The following is a 21,029-nucleotide window of genomic DNA, read 5'->3' on the forward strand; positions in this document are numbered from 1 at the left end:
CCACACGCAAACTCCACCATCTGCGCATGTGCGGCCATGGAAAAAGGGGCACGCATGCGCAGATGGTGTTTTTACTTCCGCACCACTACATCCCGAAATATCGATTATCGCGAGGGGTCTTGGAACGGAACCCTCGCGATAATCGGGGGATCACTGTAGTTACAATTCCGTGTAACTTGTCACAGGGGGGGGGAAAACAGAAATTCCTGTAAATCACAGATGTCAAACTCTACGTGATCATGTTACTGTCATGTGACATTTTAGGACATTTTTCCCTTTTGCAGAGCTGGGGTGAGTGTGAGCTATGTGCGAGATATTAAACATATTTGTACTGATATTTGACCTATTACCAGTAAGGACCTGGACCTAACACTGAAATGCAAATGAACAAAAAAAGGTGATCTGCAGACCATTTGGCCTATACCATGTAATGTTTATGCTCTATAGTCAGCGGTGGGCTACAAGCCATAACGCTAAATTGCGCTCGGCGCCGTGGCTCATAAGTTCTTGCGGGACCAGCATGATTTTGCTGCTGCACCTGTGGAGGTAGCAAAATCAGGCATGGAGCCGCAGATAAAACCTTGTTGAAACACGGGAGCAATTTTGCTACCTCCACAGGTACAGCAGCAAAATCGCGCTGGCCCCGCAAGAACTTACGAGCAATGTCGGCAAGCACAATTTAACATTCCAGCTTGTAGCCCATTGCTGTCTATAGTGGCTACCTTTTATAAGGATCACTTCAGAAAAGATGCATGACAGTTTACAGAAATGTTTACCATAACTGTTGTATCCTTGTAAATAGTTGGTTCCGTGTGGAAACGCTGTCTAAGCGGGAAACAGGAAGTCGCGTCTGATTGGCTCAGATGCGGGGCTAGACACTCTCTCCTGGGTTTGGCTTGGATGGACCCCTGTGGGTGACAAGCGGGAAACAGGAAGTCGCGTCTGATTGGCTGAGACGCGGGCTGCTCTCTTTTGGCGGGAGCCGCAAATGTATAAAAAGAGCGGTTTCTCCCCAGGTTGAGCAGACGGTATTCTGCTGATTGTCACTTACCTATAAGAGCTGAAATAAAGGAACCGTCTTTACCTAGCCTAGTCTCTGGACTTTTCAATAACCAACAGTATTTATAATTCCTTTATTATTTTTATTTAAAATATTTTAAAATAAACTATTATGGTATAAAAAATGACGAGCCACATGTTTAAAGTTATATCAATATTTTTAAGATTTAAAACATGCTGGAAGTCACACATCTTAAACAGGCCAAGCTTGAGAAATACGGTACTTTATTAGACAACCTCTAACCATGGAGCAATCAATAAAAACATCAGTACAGTGTTCCCTCGCTTTTCACGGGAGATGCGTTCCGAGACCGCCCGTGAAAGTCAAATTTCCGCGAAGTAGAGATGCGGAAGTAAATGCAATATTTTTGGCTATGAACAGTATCACAAGCCTTCTCTTAAAACTTTAAACCCCTAAATTGCAATTTTCCATTCCCTTAGCAATCATTTAGATTATTACCATGTTTATTTATTAAAGTTTATTAAAAAAAAAAATATTAAAAGCAGATGAAAGTTTGGCGATGACATATGACATCATCGGGTGGGAAAAACCGTGGTATAGGGGGGAAAACCCGCAAAGTATTTTTTAATTAATATTTTTAAATTAATATTTTTTAAAAACCGTGGTATAGACTTTTCGCGAAGTTCGAACCCGCGAAAATCGAGGGAACACTATATACCTTTTCTTATGAATCACTTCCACGCTAAAACCTTACTAATAAAACTAAAAGATGTCTAACTGATGTTATAGTTTAGGGACAATAAAGAGCCTTATTAGCTGTGGAAGAAAACGATCCCAATTATGGTGTGATTAGGAAGCTTCTGAGAAATTGCAACATGTGCCACAATTTAGGACCATTTCTTTAAACCCAGGATCTGATTACATTTCCATCTGAAATAAATTGTATAGCATGCTGAGAGAGAGAGAGAGAGATAGCAGAAAAATCAGAATTAACAACTGTTTTATAATGTTTCAGGTCACTTCTATTTATAGATATAGAGGCCGGACAGACAAACATATGGCTATAGGCAAAGCATTTCCAAGAAAATGAAGAAAGAATGAGAGCCAAGGCAAGGCACAGAGACCTAAAAGATACTAGATTAAACACTAAAAATATTTTCTCGAAATTCCTGTGATTTTGAAGCTTCACTTGTTATTTTCACTGAGTATGTTCTCCATAAACTCAGTCAGTAATCAAAGATTACTCCCATCTCCCTTATCCCCAATGTTGCAAAGTAAATTGAGCAGATAGCTTACACAATAGATCTCTTGACTGCCTTGTGATGCTTGCAGCATGATACTCATTTCCAGTGGTCTATTAAGTTCTCTTAAGTATCATGTGATGTCGTGCTGGCATCTCAGCCCCCCACCCCCCCAATGCCTCTTGAGCACCAGAAATTTAATTATTTAATTTTTGAACCCACCCATCCTGTCTTGAATTCTTTTTATTTCCAGCACTTTGCTCATTATGAATCCTTCCCTGCTCAGAAATCCTGCAGCCAAACCATCAAATTTCTCACCAGGTTTATTACAGAATAGATGTCAGAAAAAAATAAATCAGTTTTTTTCCTTTACATTTGAGGAGCAGTTGCAAGCAAAAATTGAATTTTTTCTTGGACTCTATTAACTCTTATCTGGCACCAAAATAATGCTAATCATTAGTTGAGTATTATTCCTGTGCATAGACAGTCATGAGCCATATATTAAATGGTTCTGCCACTTAATAATGATATTCACTTAACAAATTCAACGATTAACTTAAGACTGTGGCAAAAAACCCTCATGCTTAACAACCGCCTCACTTATCAACAGAATTTTAGTCCCAATTATTGTCCTAAGTTGAGGACTACCAATAATAGAAGGAATCCCTTTCTTTTTTGGCTTGCAACTTCACCTTTTTTGTAAGAGGCGGTTATTCAAACGGAGCACAAATTATTCTGAGTCTTTTTCATATGAGACCTATTTATCAAACCTATTCTTAAAAATGTTTAGAATATATTACACCATTCTGAATTTAATAAAACCAACCTTCCACATTTCCATTCATCATATTCACAATGGGCTAAATCCTAGATAACTATAGACAGAACCAATGCCCAGGAAGGTCAAGATGAATCATGTTGTTGGCACTTTTCACTGTTAATATTGCTTGTAACCTGAAATAATAAGTGATACCTTTGCTGTCATATATTTATATTTTACATGCTGCTAGTTGCCAGCTTCAAACTTTCAGTTTCATGCAACATGCAATTCTCATGCTTTCCTACCAAAATGCTTTCTCTGCCATTCCTGAAAATTAATTCAGTGCATATCTATTTGCTTGAAAATTAATGCCTCTGCATTACTACAGTGGAACCCCGACATAAGAGCTGCTCTACTTAAGAGCAACTCGAGATAAGAGCTGGGAGGGGAGAGATATTTTTGTTCTACTTACAAGCCCAAATTCGAGATACAAGCGCCAAGGAGCTGTCTCCTGAAGCCAAATGCTAACTTCCGCGTTCGGCTTCAGGAGACAGCTGCGAAGCGGCGCGCGTTTTAAAAGGTTGCAGCCGGCCTGGGGGGCTCGGGGGGGTGCTTGCAGCTTTCTTTCTTGCTCTTTTTCTTTCTCTCTTTTACCTTCCCTTCCTCTATTTCTTCTTTTCTTTCTCCTTCCCACCTTCTTCCCTCCCTCCCTCCCTTCACTCATTCCTCTCTTACTCTCCCCTTTCATAAGTTTCCTTGCTTCCTTCCTCTGTTCCTGTCCCTTCCCCCTTTCTTTCTTTCTTTCTTTCTTGCTCTTTTTCTTTCTCTCTTTTACCTTCCCTTCCTCTATTTCTTCTTTTCTTTCTCCTTCCCACCTTCTTCCCTCCCTCCCTCCCTTCACTCATTCCTCTCTTACTCTCCCCTTTCATAAGTTTCCTTGCTTCCTTCCTCTGTTCCTGTCCCTTCCCTCTTTCCTTCCTTCCTTCCCACCCTCCGTCCATTCATTCACCCATTCCTCTCTTGATCGCTTAAAGCCGGTCCCTGGTGCAAAAAGGGTTGGGGACCTCTGTCCTACAGGATTGGGTGGCAGAGAAGTTGAACATATGTAAATTTAAAAGTTTAAGAAAGTTTACAAGTTAAGTGAAAGAAACTTCATTATTCATTTATATGTACATGTACATTTCTTCATTAAAAACATGTCTTTCTGCATAATTTAGACTAACTTTGTGAGTTTTTTGAGGGCTGGAACCAATTAAAATTATTTACATTAATTCCTATGGGGAAAAGTCGTTCGAGATAAGAGCTGCTCGACTTAAGAGCCCAGGTCCGGAACGAATTAAACTCGTATCTCGAGGTACCACTGTACTATATTCAGTTCTGCACAATTTAACATATAGCTTGGATATCTCACACATATCATGTTTCAGGGCTTCTAAATATGAGATGGGCTTTCTCCATGCTTTGCTTATATCGTGGCTTGACTATTGCATTTCACTTAACCCGGGACTGCCCTAAAAAGTGTCCAAAATTAGAGTTGGTGCAAAACATGGCAGCAGAAAATATAAGGATCATACAATATTTATACAAAAAGGTCTTTACTGGTTTCCTTTTATCTACTAGGCACAAGTTAAGGTGTTGCTGATTACAGCTTAAAGCCTAACTAAGGTATCAGCCTTAAGGCCCTTACCTGACCATGCTTCTAGATCCCTGGTTCCCAATGTGGGGCCTATGTAGGTCCCTTAGGCGGGCAATCTGCTTTTTAATGGGGCAATTGGAGCCTTGTTTAAACTAAGTTAATGGCCTTTTGCATTCATCTTTTGAATAGTAAGAATTACATGTCATGGGGGGGGGGGTCAAGATTTTCGAGATGCTTAAGTGGGGCATGGCCAAGGAAAGGTTGGGAACCACTGTTCTAGATGCTCCTTATGTCTTATATAGGATCTTCTTCTGTGTGAAGCTCTATCTCTATTCTACCTCTATATTTCACATTTTCATTGAATGATTTCGATGTCAGTCAATCAATCAATTGGATATTTATTATGGTCACAGAGAAGCATAAATAATTTGGATAAGAATTTGCTTATCAAATTTGCATATTATTCAAAATTGGATAGGATCATTTCTGTTCCAGAACATTAAAGTCAAAGCAATCACTATACGCTATATACAGTGATCCCTAGATTATTGCGAGGGTTCCGTTCCAAGACCCCTCGCGATAATTGATTTTTCGCGATGTAGGGTTGCGGAAGTAAAAACACCATCTGCGCATGCGCGCCCTTTTTTGCGTGGGCGGCGGGGAAACCCCGATCTTCGTCTGCTCGCTGCTGCTGCGGCCGCCCAGCAGCTGATCTGCTCAGCAGCGCAGCAGCAGCGAGCAGACGAAGATCGGGTTTTCCCCGCCGCCCACGCAAAGGGGAAACCCCGATTCGGCTCCTCGCTGCGCTGCCGAGCAGATCAGCTGCTGGGCGGCCAAAGGAACCTTCCTTGGGTCTTCCTCGCTGATGCCCCCGCTCGCCCGCCTGCCCGCCACCCCGCCAGCAAGAGGGGGAGAGATAGAGAAAGAGAGAGAAGGAAAGAAAGAGATGAGAGAGGGAGGAAGAGAGTGTGAGAGAGGAAGAAGCAAGAGAGAGAAAGAGAGAGAGAAAGAAAGATGAGAAAGGAAGGAAGAGAGTGACGTCATCGGGTGGGAAAAATCGCAATATAGCGTTTCGCAAGAACAAGATCGCGAAAATCGAGGGATCACTGTACTAGGGATACATGTTTAGGTACTTTAGAAAAATACTTTAGAAGAGTAGTTTGCAAATGGAATATGATCCAGCAGTGTGAAGTGACTGTAAAACAAATACATCAATAGAAGTATAATTTCCAAATTAGGAGTATATTTTATTCTGCACTGATCAAATTTTATGTTGTCTGGTTCTTGGAACTACACTTTTAAAAGGATATATAGAGAAATTAGAAGAGATTCACACAAAAAGCAATGGCAATTGAAAGGCCCGAATTGTTTACTGTGAGAAAAAGACAATTGAAAGGCATATGAAAGCATTCTTCCAATATCTGAAATGATATAATTGAAGATATTAGAATTTGGGTTTTTTTTTCTTATTCCAGAAGTTCAGGACACAAAGTAAAAGTGACAGGAATGTAGATTCAAACCGAATGTTGGAAAACCCTTCCTAACAACAACATCACCAAAACAGTCAGTTAACCTGAGAATTCATAAACATAGAAACATAGAAACCTAGAAAACTGACGGCAGAAAAAGACCTCATGGTCCATCTAGTCTGCCCTTACAGTATACTATTTCCTGTATTTTATCTTACAATGGATATATGTTTATCCCAGGCATGTTTAAATTCAGTTACTGTGGATTTACCAACCACGTCTGCTGGGAGTTTGTTCCAAGGATCTACTATTCTTTCAGTGAAATAATATTTTATCACGTTGCTTTTGATCTTTCCCTCAACTAACTTCAGATTGTGTCCCCTTGTTCTTGTGTTCACTTTCCTATTAAAAACACTTCCCTCCTGAACCTTATTTAACCCTTTAACATATTTAAATTTTTCGATCATGTTCCCCCTTTTCCTTCTGTCCTCCAGACTATACAGACTGAGTTCATGAAGTCTTTCCTGATACGTTTTATACTTAAGACCTTCCACCATTCTTGTAGCCCGTCTTTGGACCCGTTCAATTTTGTCAATATCTTTTTGTAGGTGAGGTCTCCAGAACTGAACACAGTACTCCAAATGTGGTCTCACCAGCGCTCTATATAAGGGGATCACAATCTCCCTCTTCCTGCTTGTTATACCTCTAGCTATGCAGCCAAGCATCCTACTTGCTTTTCCTACCGCCCGACCACACTGCTCACCCATTTTGAGACTGTCAGAAATCACTACCCCTAAATAAATTCCCCTTTACTGCATGCTTTCATTTGTTGAGACTTTACTGTAAATTAGATTCTTGAAACAGCAAGAAATTGAATCCAGCAGATTAAACAGCCTTTTCCTATTTCCTGCTTCTACGAAATCCTGTTCTGCAAATCTTAGAGAAACAGAGCTTTCTTTTACACTTTTAATCATCATGTAATCACACTCCCCACCCCCACCCCCGCTACTCATTTTCCTACTCTCACATGCCCCAATTCCTGTCTAAAAACTTTTAAAACTGTCTAAGGATTAAGAATGCTCAAGGAAAGTGCTTTCATAAAATGTACAATATGTGTGATAGACAGTATAGTTTGCCTAGTACTTGAGGGGGGGGGGGGAGAGAGAGAAAATAAGTGTGTTGGGTAATGGCAGGTGGCATATTAAGATAGATTGCCAACCTTCTCCCTCCCAATACATGCCTTTTGTCTTAACAGCAGCATTTACGAGGATTATCCGGAAAGTAAAGTTATAAGGCCTGTAGCTCTCGCAGGGAATGTTCACGGGGGGAGTTGGTATTACTATCATGTAGAGGGAAGTTCTGTTCTGTATTGGCAGTTCTGTTAGCAAAAACTTCAAAAGAGAAGGATTTAGGGGTAGCGATTTCTGACAGTCTCAAAATGGGTGAGCAGTGTGGTCGGGCGGTAGGAAAAGCAAGTAGGATGCTTGGCTGCATAGCTAGAGGTGTAACAAGCAGGAAGAGGGAGATTGTGATCCCCTTATATAGAGCGCTGGTGAGACCACATTTGGAATACTGTGTTCAGTCCTGGAGACCTCACCTACAAAAAGATATTGACAAAATTGAACGGGTCCAAAGACGGGCTACAAGAATGGTGGAAGGTCTTAAGCATAAAACATATCAGGAAAGACTTAATGAACTCAATCTGTATAGTCTGGAGGACAGAAGGATAAGGGGGGACATGATCAAAACATTTAAATATGTCAAAGGGTTAAATAAGGTCCAGGAGGGAAGTGTTTTTAATAGGAAAGTGAACACAAGAACAAGGGGACACAATCTGAAGTTAGTTGGGGGAAAGATCAAAAGCAACATGAGAAAATATTATTTTACTGAAAGAGTAGTAGATCCTTGGAACAAACTCCCAGCAGACATGGTTGGTAAATCCACAGTAACTGAATTTAAACATGCCTGGGATAAACATTTATCCATCCTAAGATAAAAATACAGGAAATAGTATAAGGGCAGACTAGATGGATCATGAGGTCTTTTTCTGCCGTCAGTCTTCTATGTTTCTATATTTCTAAGCCAGCGGAAGAGAACAAGCAGTGCCAGTGGTCAGTAGATTTTTGACTGGCATTGTGGTGAAGGTTAGAGATGAGCCATGGTTAGAGATGATCATTCCGTTTCCCTCCAAGTGCAAAGTGCGTGCTGTAATATGCTATCTGAATGCCAAGGGCGTGAACGCTGCTGCGATGGGTGCCCGAGATTGGTGCGCGATAGGTGCCCGAGATTTTTCTCGCCAATTGCTGAGTTTTGAATCTTTGGGCTGAAGGAGAATGGGTATGGCGCCACTGCATTGATTGACGTTTGCTCTTTGGAGTACGGTGATAAGCACGAGTTTCATCTTCTGTCACGATACAGTTGAGAAAAGCCTTCAATCTCGAAACGGTGAAGAAATTCTCGGGCAGTACTGACTTTGTCGATTTTGTGTGCCTTGGTAAGCATCTTGGACACCCATCACAGCAGTGTTCATGCCCTTAGCATTCAGGTAGCTTATTACAGCACACACTTTGCACTTGGAGGGAAACGGAATGAGGATGCTCATCTTTGACCTTCACCACAACGAAAGTTGATGATCTACTGACCACTGGCACTGCTTGTTCTCTTTCGCTGGCTTCCCTCTACACGATAGTAATACCAACTTCCCCCACAGGCATTCCCCACAAGAGCTACGTGCCTTGTAACTTTACTGTTGTGGTTAGCTCTGGCCCAGCTCCTGCCCCAAGGAATGTGCAGGTGGATGTGGGGTTGACATCCACATGCTGCAGGCCTGTTTTGCTCCCGATGGAATCTGCCGATGAAGCCTCCTCTGACCAAGGCAGCATGAGTGAGAGGGAAGAGGGGAGTTTGGCAGACAGCCCAGGAGGAGATCAATCATCTGTATCATCTTTGGATTCTGAACAAGAATTAATGACACATCCATGCATGCGTAGAGTGATGCACAGGAAACAACAACTGAAGGATTATTACAAGAGAAAAAGAGGCCACCTGTGGTTGGGTGGGGCTCCAGTAATTAGGGCTACTGCTATAAATAGCAGCATGTGGGTTTGGCCATTGTGAAAGAGTATCTGATTGCAGTTCTTCAGGAATCGTGTGCTGCTGTTTTCTGGACTTTGTTTGTTGATTTTTTCACGCCTTTGAAACCAAAGCAGAGCAAAGTGTGTGTGTGTGTGTGTGTGTGTCTCACTTCATTGGAAGAAGGGGTGTGAAGTTTCTTCACAGCTGCTAGCTAAGTACTTAATGACTGCTTAAGGGAAATTGTACAAACTACCCGGTTGTTTTGAGAGGAGTGCTCTTTGCAATACAAAAAGAGTGCTTAGTTTATTTTGAATTTTGTGATAAAGAACATTGTTTTGAATTTTCAAACGTGTGTGTGTGTGTGTGTGTGTGTGTGTGTGTGTGTGTATCTGCAATTTGTACCCTTGAATTTTCGGGAGGCTCCTACCAGAGAGCCCGGCAGAACACTTTTCTTTCCAGATAACCCTCATATTTGATATGTAAATTGTTTTTTGGCAATAGAGAAAGACTAAAAAATTCTCATTGTATCGTGTGCCAATAATTTGTTGAATTTCTTTCATGGCACAAGATGTTGAAGAGAAATTTCAATTGGAAGAATGCTATCAAGCTTACCTTTGGAACACAATCCCTTTCTTCCCACAAAATGGGCATCTTCCTTGACAAATACCGGTACATCCTGTATTTAAATGTATAAATTAATATTGGATTTAGATGAATGCTGTGATATTGTTTTTATTAGCAGTTTTGAAGGCTTCTTTTTAACACAGCTGGCTTCTAATAGAAAACATACGGAGAAATAAATGTGCACAGATTTATAACTTTCGGAAACTTTTATCCACGGGAAAATTAATTACAGTGAAGGCAACTCCACTCTCTTCCCCGTATCTTGCATTTCAATACTAATCTAAGGAGAAATATTTTGTATGGCTGTGAAACAATTTGGAATTGATTCCTAAAAGGTACTTCCAAGTATGCAGTAGCACGAATGAAGCCATCTGCCTGGTGACATCTTTTCCTGGGATCACATGGCATTTGCAGAGGACAAACACAAGAACTGGGTGATAAAGGTGTATTTTAAAAGTTGCAGACTACATTCACTTTCTAAATGGAAGATGAACAGCTCTCCAGGGAATCTAGGAAACCTGAATCTGCCATAGGCATATCTTATTACAGCAAACATTTAATATGCATCTCTCAAAGAATCCAAACAATATGCTGCATAATTCCACGCTCAACTAAATATTGTCGATTAAAGGTCTGGAAAACAGGCCTGTCATTTCCGGAAACTATAGCTACTGCTATTATATTTCGGGGATTAAAGGTGAACGAAGTAGTAATTGTATGTAAAAATGAATCAGAGTATTCCAATTTTTAGTTGTGGCACAGCCTAAATACAACCCCAATGCTCAAACTGATCTGAAATAATAAAAAACAGCCTTTGCTTTCCCCTAAATATATGAACAGTACTAGAGATTTGTCTCTTATGGCATCTCTTTACAAATATAGTGGTACATCTACCTAAAAACGCCTCTGCTTACGAACTTTTCTAGATAAGAACCGGGTGTTCAAGATTTTTTTGCCTCTTCTCAAGAACCATTTTCCACTTACAAACCCGAGCCTCCGAAACTGTAACCGGAAAAGGCAGGGAGAAGCCTCCATTGGACCTCTCTAGGAATCTCCTGGGAGGAAACAGGGCCAGAAAAGGTGGGGAGAAGCCTCCGTTGGACCTCTCTAAGAATCTCCTGGGAGGAAACAAGGCCGGAAAAGGCAGGGAGAAGCCTCCGTGGGGCCTTGCTTCTTCTTACAAACGTTTCTACTTAAGAACCTGGTCACGGAACGAATTAAGTTCGTAAGTAAAGGTACCACTGTATACCAGTAATTCAAAAATAAAAGTTGAAGAATACTGTAGTAGCACAGGATTATGTCCATAGGATGAAAGGTTGAAGTCCACACTTCCTTCCCTGAAGTTCTCTGGAATGTCCCCTTCCCTCCCATGGTACATTTTGTAGATTGTGTTACCATCACCAATCTGTATGTTGGGGGGGGGGTTTCCTTTTACTTGATATCCTTTCCCCCAACCCCAGTTTGTGAGACAGAGAAGGATCTCAGCATTGCTTTGGAGTAGTTACAGCAAAATAATAACAGTAATAAATTCTATAGTTATTATTATTATTATTATTATTATTATTATTATTATTATTATTATTTATTGGATTTGTATGCCGCCCCTCTCCGCAGACTCGGGGCAGCTAACAACAATGTTCTTGGCTGTATATCTTTCAGAGCACATGATTAGGCAGATCAAGTTGTTACTGCTCTATTAAGATATTAAATACCATGCAAAGATAATTAAAAAGAATACCAACATTCTTTTTGCCTTTACAGAGTAAAGCTTTAAAACATTCAGAGATAAAACACATAGAATTGTAGAACTACTAAAGCAGCATCTGCTTTAGCAATTCTATAATTAGGCTAAAACATATGAAGAACAGTTGCAAGAAGTGGGCATGGCTAGTTTAACGAAAAGGATCAGGGGAGACATGATAGAAGTGTTCCAGTATCTCAGGGGTTGCCACAAAGAAGGACTCAACCTATTCTCCAAAGCACCTGAGGGTAGAACAAGAAGCAATGGATGGAAGCTGAACAAGGAGAGAAGCAACTTAGAACTAAGGAGAAATTTCCTGACAGTTAGAACAGTTAATCAGTGGAACAGCTTGCTTCCAGAAGTTGTGAATGCTCCAACACTGGAAGTTTTTAAGAAGATGTTGGATAACCATCTGTCTAAAGTAGTGTAGGATTTCCTGCCTAAGCAGGAGGTTGGACTAGAAGACCTCCAAGGTCCCTTCCAACTGTGTTGTTATTGCTATCTTTGAGAAACCCCCATCTCCTGGGGTGAAAAATGCAGAGAAAAAGTTTAAAAATTGAAGATCCTGAGCAAAATCTAAGACATCATTGAATTGCTAATAATCAAGAAAGCTTTGTTACCCATAGAATCCAATGATAGAAAGCTCACACAAACATTGGGCTTTCAGATTTTTAAAAATACATATTACTGTAGATCATGATCAGAATATTAGAGTAAATATAGTACACTAAGTTATACACAGCAAAGCTTTCACCTTAATGGAGACCCAGTAAAGCATATCTATAAGTTCTTTAGAGAGAATGAATTCTTGGGAGCACAGGATCTATTTTGCCTCCTAAGATTTTCTTAGTTTCTCATATACAGTGATACCTCTACTTAAGAACGTAATTTGTTCCGTGACCAGGTTCTTAAGTAGAAACGTTCTTTAGAAGCCATTTTTCCCATAGCAATCAATGTAAAAGCAAATAATGCGTGCAAACCCATTAGGAAAGAAATAAAAGCTTGGAATTTGAGTGGGGGGAGGGGGAGGAAGAAGAGGAGGAGGAGGACAGTCGCTGCCAAAGGAAGAAAGTGAGGGAAGGGGAATCAAAAAACTCCAAAACTTTAAGGCTTAAAAAAAAAAGAGGGACTCTGAGGCGGCAAGGAAGAGCACACGCCTCCAATACACCTGGCCCGAAGCTGCCTCCCATACACTGTCTCCCATATACTGGCTGCTGCTGCTGCTACCTGCTTCCTCTTCCTTCCCATGCTGAAGGTCTCTCCTCTTCCTCTTGCTGACCCGCTTTGTAGCCAGCGCCTTTCCTTCGCTGTGGTGACTCTTCAGCTGCCCAGAGTGAAGGGAGCATTTCTTTTCTCTGGGCGCTGGTAGAGGTTTATTCCCTGTCCAAGCGCCCAGAGAAAGGAAAATGCTTCGTTAGCTCTGGACTACCAAAGCCTCCTTAAGCGCCACCAAAAGGCTCCTCTGACAGCTCAGATGGCCAGGATTAAAAGGGAAATGGCAGGAAACTGGCTGGGCCTTCGTGCCGCTCTCAAACTTCCTGGGAGATTTTCCCCGGCTCAGGTTCTTAAGTAGAAAATGGTCCTTAGGTAGAGGCAAAAAAATCTTGAACACCCAGTTCTTATCTAGAAAAGTTCTTAAGTAGAGGCGTTCTTAAGTAGAGGTACCACTGTATTTGCAAACCTTTTACAGAGAACTTCTATTGTCTTTAACATATTAACATAGTTGGGAAGGGGCCTGGTAGATCTAGTCCAACCACCCACCCAAGCAGGAGACCCTACACCATTTCTGACAAATGGCAGTCCAGTCTCTTCTTGAAAGTCTCCAGTGATGAAGCTCCCATAACTTCCAAAGACAAGCTGTTCCATTGGTTGATTGTTCTCACTGTCAGAAAATTGCTCCTTGTTTCCAGGTGAAATTTCTCCTTCATCAGTTTCTATCCATTATCCCTTGTCTGGCCTTCAGGTGCCTTGGAAAACAGCTTGACCCATTTCTCTCTGTGGCAGCCCCTCAAATATTGGAACACTGCTATCATGTCTCCCCTGGTCCTTCTCTTCACTAAACAAGCCATGCCCAGTTCCTGTAATCATTCTTCATAGGATTAGTCTCCAGTCCCTTCATCATCCTGGTTGCTCTTCTCTGCACTTTTTCTAGAATTTCAACATCTTTTTAATAGTGTGGTGACCAAAGCTAAATGCAGTATTCTAGGTGGTCTTACTAAGGCTTAGCCCCACCATTGTCCAAAGTACATTTAAAATAAATGAGAAAAGGCCAAGGAGATCTCCATCGTTTATATGTAAGAAAGTATTATTGTTTCTGCTCGGTGACTAGAATGTAGCCATAAACCTCGTTAATAATAAATACCAGTAGTGACTGTTATCTCAACATATTTAGTTTAGTTTAGTTTAATCAGATTTGTATGCCGCCCCTCTCCGCAGACTCGGGGCGGCTCACAGCAACAGCAATACAAGACAAATCCAATATTAAATTAATTTTAAGACATGCTTGGAAGAGCCACTAATTTCAGTGGGGTTTCTAAATGTGGCTTTCAATTGGAATATAAGTCACAAAGGAACTGTTATCATACTTCTTCACTGAAGCTTCCTAACAGCAACCTAACAGACCAGATTATCTCAGGGACAGGCTTCTGCTGCACGAATCCCAGCGACCAGTTAGGTCCCACAGAGTGGGTCTTCTCCGGGTCCCGTCAACTAAACAATGTCGCTTGGCGGGACCCAGGAGAAGAGCCTTCTCTGTGGCGGCCCCGGCCCTCTGGAACCAACTCCCCCCAGGAGATTAGAATTGCCCCCACCCTCCTCGCCTTTCGTAAGCTTCTTACAACCCACCTCTGCCGCCAGGCATGGGGGAACTGAGATACTTTTCCCCCCTAGGCCTTTACAATTTTATGCATGGTATGTCTGTATGTATGTTTGGTTTTATGAAAAGGGTTTTTAACTGCTTTAATACTGTATTGGATTGTTATATGCTGTTTTTATTACTGTTGTTAGCCGCCCCGAGTCTACGGAGAGGGGCGGCATACAAATCAATCAATCAATCAATCAATAAATCTGATATTGCATCTGCAGAGATGAAAATTGCAAACCAACTATACCATTAGCCTGTCCAAATTCTATGTATAGCTTGAAGAGCAAAAATCAACTTTTAAACTTTTTCACACCATGAATAAAGATGGCAATTTTGAAGAGAATAGCATTATATTATATATATATTGCTGCCTGTTCCTAGTTATGTTTACTAAACACACCTAAGGTGATCCTATCCAAATCAATGATCTTTTTAGCTACTTAATTTAGCACAACAATATTACTCCCATGGGACTAGTGTATGTTTCACAACTGAATAACTGGCAAAATTCCAACATCACAGAAAAGCATGCTTGAATTTAAATTTGGTGCATTGGTCTTCCAGAAAATCGCTGCTATACAGCAAACGGGTGGCCAGTTTCGTACAGTTTAGTTGTCAGTTTAGTACCTACAACTTCAAGGTCCATCATTTAATAGGCCACATTTTTATCCTCGGTCTGCTTACTACTATAATAAATGCATTCAAGATAATGAACTGCTCTGGAAAACTGACTATGTTGTACTAACCAAGATTGTCTTTTTCTGCTTCCTGCATTTAGTCCAAGTCCATCGGGGTTGGGTTTTTTTCATAAATTTTTATTGAGAATTTTAAAAAACATATACAATATCATAATCAAAATACAAAAATTTAACAATAAAGCCAAAAAAAAGGAAAAGGAAAAAAACCTGAGCAAAAACAAAAAAACAAAATTTAAAAAGAGAGAAATATCTTATTTCTCTCATAACTATCTTATTCTTACATATATCGTTCCATATCATATGCAGTTGTTTGTATTGTTTAATATATTATCGTTCTTATACCTGATGATTAATAACTATTTATATTAAATTGCAATTGGTATTAAGGTTATTAAAGTTACCTAATGTATGCTATCTATAATTCACTCCACATTTACATAATAAACTGCCTTTAATTTTACACTTTTTCATCTCCTGTTAATATCACCTCTATGCTGCCTCTATTATTTTATTTATTTTGCTTTATTTAGCCATTTGTACCATTTATCCCATCAGTTATTACCATAATAAAATATTTAGGATATATTTTTTGAAAGATTCAAGAGGTAATCCCTCCCCAGCTCCACCACAACTACCACCAAGGCAAAAAGGAATCCAAATATTTGGCTCCCATCATTCTGTTAGGTTTTGCTCCATAAAAGGAATGCTACTTGATTTCATATAGTTTCAGGTAACATTTTTTATATCCTCAGCACTCATTCATTTTAAATGATTTAATTCACAACATCAGAGATGCAGGGAAATAATTTAAAAGAATCTGTAAACTGTAGAAACAGTACATAGGTTACAAATTCTATGTAGCCCATCACTCTTATAAAGCCTATTATAAAATATAATAAGGTTAATATTTTGCACTTGATTTGTTCAACATTCTCCGGGTCCCGTCGACTAAGCAATGTCGTCTGGCGGGACCCAGGGGAAGAGCCTTCTCTGTGGTGGCTCCGACCCTCTGGAACCAGCTCCCCCCTGAGATTAGGATTGCCCCCACCCTCCTTGCCTTTCGTAAACTCCTTAAAACCCACCTCTGTCGTCAGGCATGGGGGAACTGAAACATCTCCCCCTTGCCCATGTTGTTTTGGTGTTTGATTGATTGTGTGCTTGTTTTTTACATATATTGGGGTTGTTTTATGAATTTTCTTAACTTAAAATTGTAATTGGATTGGTGGGCATTGGATTTGTCACTATGTACTGTTTTTACCATTGTTGTGAGCCGCCCCGAGTCTGCGGAGAGGAGCGGCATATAAATCCAATAAATCTAATCTAATCTCATCTAATTCTGAATGGATAGCTGTCACCTACATGTCACCATGTAATGTTTACATCAGTATATTTTTTATAACATTGATACAATTCTAAAATAGGGGTGGAGAGGTATAAATATCTGCTTGGAAGCAAGTTACATGAAGCTTGTTGAGACTTATTATTGGTAAATAGGCTTAAATTTGCACTGATTATAAATTTGTGACAAAGAACATGATAGCTAAACTGGGTAGGGGAACATTCTATTGCCACACACACACACAAAATCTAAACAGGAAAAAAAGTTGTGTTTCAGTAGCCATTTATCTAATTTGTTCCTTTAAACTTGTGCTCCAATTTATTATGAAATGTTTTTCCTACAAGCCTGTAAATTGGATCAGAAGGACTTCATCCCAAAGAAATAGTTATTCCTATTCTATAATTCACTTGTTTATCAAGTCAACAGAATTATAACAAGAAATAGAGAACTATCAAAGTCACTTCCAAGGTCAAGGAACAATATGCAGTTAATGACTCTAGGAAAATGTGGATACATCCAAGGGGAAAATTTAAAAAAAGATGGTGGAACTGAGAGATCATTTCATGAAGAATTCAGCAAGTATCACTCTAGAACAGAAAACAACATGCTGCAAAAACTCTTCTCCTTCTTAGTGAAGCCCTGTAGCAATGAAGTCACAGCTTTAAATCAGAGAATTTTTTGTCCTAGATTCTCAAGAACCAAGACATCCATCTCAGGACACATCCTGTCAATTCTCTTGACTGACCACTGCTGTGTTATCACCTGGGCTGTCTGTCACTTTACCTTGTGCAGGTTTTAAGCTTTCATGCAACACAAGATTCTTTCTATCATTTCATGAATTCACGAATTTCAGCAGCACCTGGGAGCCAACTGCCTTCCCCCTTCTAATAAGAACAGCAAACATGCTGTACTGTAAAATCCCTCCAGGGATATTCCTACTAGCCACATTAATTATCTATAGAAATTTGCTTAAGATTTCTTAAACTTTCCATTCATAAACAACCCCCTCTCCCTTTCTTTCAGTACTTTCCATGGCTTCTAGGCAAATGAGTAGCACTCACTCACTTATTAAAATAAGTATTATTATTTTTTTTAAACTATAATTGAATGCATGAGTTGGGAAGTTCCGTATAGTTCATCAAGTCCAATCCCATAGACAGAGAAGGAATCAGGAGCAAATGTTTGAAAACATTTCCCCAAGGAAGTCTTTATTACTGGTTAGGGCAAACTGTTTCATTACTTGGAACAGTTCTTATCATAAATTCCATATAATGTTCAGCATGCCGTGTTTTTCTTTAAATATCCAATTATTGCTTCTTGATGTGGTATTCAACCCCTTTGTTCTCTGAACTTGCTCCAGTTTCTCTGTGGCCCTTTAAAATGCAGCACCCAGAACTGGACACAAGACTCCAAGTGCAATCTACTCATTGTAGAGAACAGCAACTACTATCTCCTGTGATATAGAAGCAATGTTAACATTAATGCAGTCCAAGACTGCATTGGACTTTTTTGCTTTAGCTCATGGGTCCTCAAACTACAGCCACCTGATCCCATTAATCTGGCCCGCGCAGGACCACAAGGCTGCCCCGCCCACATCACCCTGCCCACCCTTTGTCCGAGCACAGGACTTATCTTTGTGAGCCCACTGGGCTGGAACTGAAAGGTAAGGCCAACAATTTTGGCCTGCAGAATGTTGCTAGAGGCGGGGGAGGCGAAAATGGGGCACACAGATGCTCCAGGCGGCCTCAAAACAGGTGAAAATGGCCCATTTTTGCCCAAAAAATGGCCTGTTTTTGTCTGGTTGTGGCCTACAGAATGTTGCTGGAAATGGGAGAGGTGAAAAATGGGGTGCACAGATGCCCCAGGAGGCCCAAAAATGGATGAAAACTGCCTAGTTTTCACTTTCCCCACCTCCAGAAGATGGAGACAGAAAGATAGGCAGAGAGAAACAGACAGAGGGAGAGAGAGAGAGAGAGAGAGAAAGAAGAAAGGAAGGAAGAAAGGGAAAGCAAGCAAGAGAGATAAACAAATAAACAAACAGAAGGTGGGAGAGAGAGAGATTTCTCAAGATCCTTGGGGCTGAGCAGAATTGCTGCAAAACTGTAGTGGTCCTCCAGTGGACCACTACACTGAAAAAATAATCTAGTAAAAACAAAAGTCAACCAAAAGAGCAACATGCAAACAAAAGTATATAAAACACCTCCAGGAGCAAAATAAATTAAAGTTTAATTTGTGTGCATTGTTTAATACAGCGTTTCCCAACCGCTGTGCCGCGGCACACTGGTGTGCCGCGAGACAAGGTCAGGTGTGCCGTGAAGTTCCGCTTCCAAACCGGAAGTTGAGTGTCCCAGCTTGCTTCTTCACACCTTCATTTTCGCGCCTTTCTTCTTCGTGCCTTCCTTCTTTGCAGCAGGTGAGCTTGGGACTCGGCGGGATGGCAATAGCAGCAGCTGAGGCTTTCACTTGTGGCATCGGGAGTGCTAATAGCGGCGGCGGCGGGAATAGCGGGGGGGGCTCCTGCAAGTGGAAGCCTCAGCCCTGGAGCCCCCTTGCGCCCATGGCTTCTCGTCGATGTCTCTGCCTGCCCGATCCGCGGGAGTGCTAATAGCGGCGGCGGCGGGAATAGCGGGGGGGGCTCTTGCAAGTGGAAGCCTCAGCCCTGGAGCCCCCTCGCGCCCATGGCTTCTCGTCGATGTCTCTGCCTGCCCGATCCGCGGGAGTGCTAATAGCGGCGGCGGCGGGAATAGCAGGGTGGGGGCTCCTGCCCGCCGCCGCTATTAGCACTCCCGTGGATCGGGCAGGCAGAGACATCGACGAGAAGCCATGGGCGCGAGGGGGCTCCAGGGCTGAGGCTTCCACTTGCAAGAGCCCCCCCCCGCTATTCCCGCCGCCGCTATTAGCACTCCCGCGGATCGGGCAGGCAGAGACATCGACGAGAAGCCATGGGCGCGAGGGGGCTCCAGGGCTGAGGCTTCCACTTGTGGCTGTCCCCGCCCGCCCGATCCTTCCTTCTCTCCGGCTTTTTTGGGGTGCGGCTTCTTCCACAGCGGTGGCTGCAGCGGCGCTGGCGATCCGGCCGCTAGCCGCTCCAAGCGCTGTGGGAACGCCCACCCCTCTCACAGTCCCGTCCCGGGCTGTCAGTAAAGGGGCTGCTTGCTCGGAACATTCAAACTAAGGGAAACCTTCGCTGGCCTCCACAGAGAAGAAAGGAAGAGAGAGAACGAGAGAGAGCAACAGAAAGAGAGAGAGAGTGAGAAAGAACAAGAGAGAGAAAGCATGAGAGAGAGAGAAAAAACAAGAGAGAGAAAGAAAATAAGAGAGAACAAGAGAGAGAGAGACTAAGAGAGAGAGAAAGAAAAGAGAGAGAGAGAAAATAAGAGAATGAGAGAGAGCAACAGAGAGAGAGAAAGAACAAGAAAAAGCACGAGAGAAGAAAAGCAAGAGAGAAAAAGAGAGATAGCAAGAGATACTGAAAGAAAGCAAGAGAGAGAGAGAGAAAAAGAAAGCAAGAGAGACAGATAGGAAGAGGAAAGGAGAGAGAGAGAAATGAGAACAAAAAGGAGAGGAGAAATGAGAAAATGATTGAGGCAGAGAATGAGAGGAGAGAGAAACAAGAGAGAGAGAGAGGTGATTCTTGAAGCATATGGTAAAAAGCACCCAAATAATAAGAAAACCCCTTCCAGCCCTCACCTGTTTTTGAAAAGAATAAAAGAGAATAAAACCCCAGCCCTCACCTGGTTTTGGAAATGGTTTGAGTACATACAGACATATAAGGGGGGGGGGGAGAGACAGAAATGAGACAGTAGTATAAATTTGAGGAGGGATGATTGATGATTGACTGTATTTATAAGGGGATGTTACATGGGATTGTATGTTCTATGTATAAATACATGTAGAAATACTGTAGATCTGAAGGTCAGCAGTTAAAATCTCATCCCCAGCTCCAGGTTGACTCAGCCTTCCATCCTTCCGAGGTGGGTAAAATGAGGACCCAGATTGTGGGGGCAATATACTGGCTCTGTTAAAAAATGCTATTGCTAACATGTTGTAAGCCGCCCTGAGTCTAAGGAGAAGGGGGCATAAAAATTGAATAAATAAATAAATAAATAAATAATATTTACTGTCTTTTTGTGTCATTTTGGTTGGTGGTGTGCCCCAGGATTTTGTAAATGTAAAAAGTGTGCCGCGGCTCAAAAAAGGTTGAAAATCACTGGTTTAATAGACTGTTATATTGGCCATTGTCACATGACCTGGCCACACTCAGCCAGTCACATGACCACCTGGCCACACCCACCCACCCAGTCTGCTCACCCCCTGCATAAAAAGTTTCAAGAACCCTGCTATAGCTCATAATTAATAGCAGAGGAAAACTCCCATAAGGAATCGATTAGCCAGGAAACACACATGATCCCACTGTTTTGGCTTCCTCCTGAAGATCCGAATGGATGACAAGTAAAAAGCTTTGCTTAATATTTGTTTGTATTTGTTGGCTGTCCAACCCCGGTAGACTCTGGGTGGTGTACAAAACTAGGGGGGGGGGAAACATTAAAACAGAGGGAAAA

The 21,029-nt window shown here is 41.5% G+C and overlaps 1 protein-coding gene across 4 annotated transcripts in view; it reads right to left on the minus strand.

Moving 5' to 3' along the window:
• Positions 1 to 21,029, minus strand: part of SYNGR1 (synaptogyrin 1) — a 41,564-nt gene that overhangs the window by 16,479 nt on the left and 4,056 nt on the right. For 2 of the 4 annotated variants that reach the window (XM_070756140.1, XM_070756141.1), the window contains exon 2: positions 777 to 908. The exons of the other annotated variants lie outside the window; for them this stretch is intronic. In XM_070756140.1, the coding sequence (XP_070612241.1) occupies positions 777 to 908 (132 nt within the window). The remainder of the gene's footprint in view (positions 1 to 776; positions 909 to 21,029) is intronic. 4 annotated transcript variants of the gene reach the window in all.

Source organism: Erythrolamprus reginae, chromosome 6, assembly GCF_031021105.1.
Source record: "Erythrolamprus reginae isolate rEryReg1 chromosome 6, rEryReg1.hap1, whole genome shotgun sequence".
Lineage (NCBI taxonomy): Eukaryota > Metazoa > Chordata > Lepidosauria > Squamata > Dipsadidae > Erythrolamprus > Erythrolamprus reginae.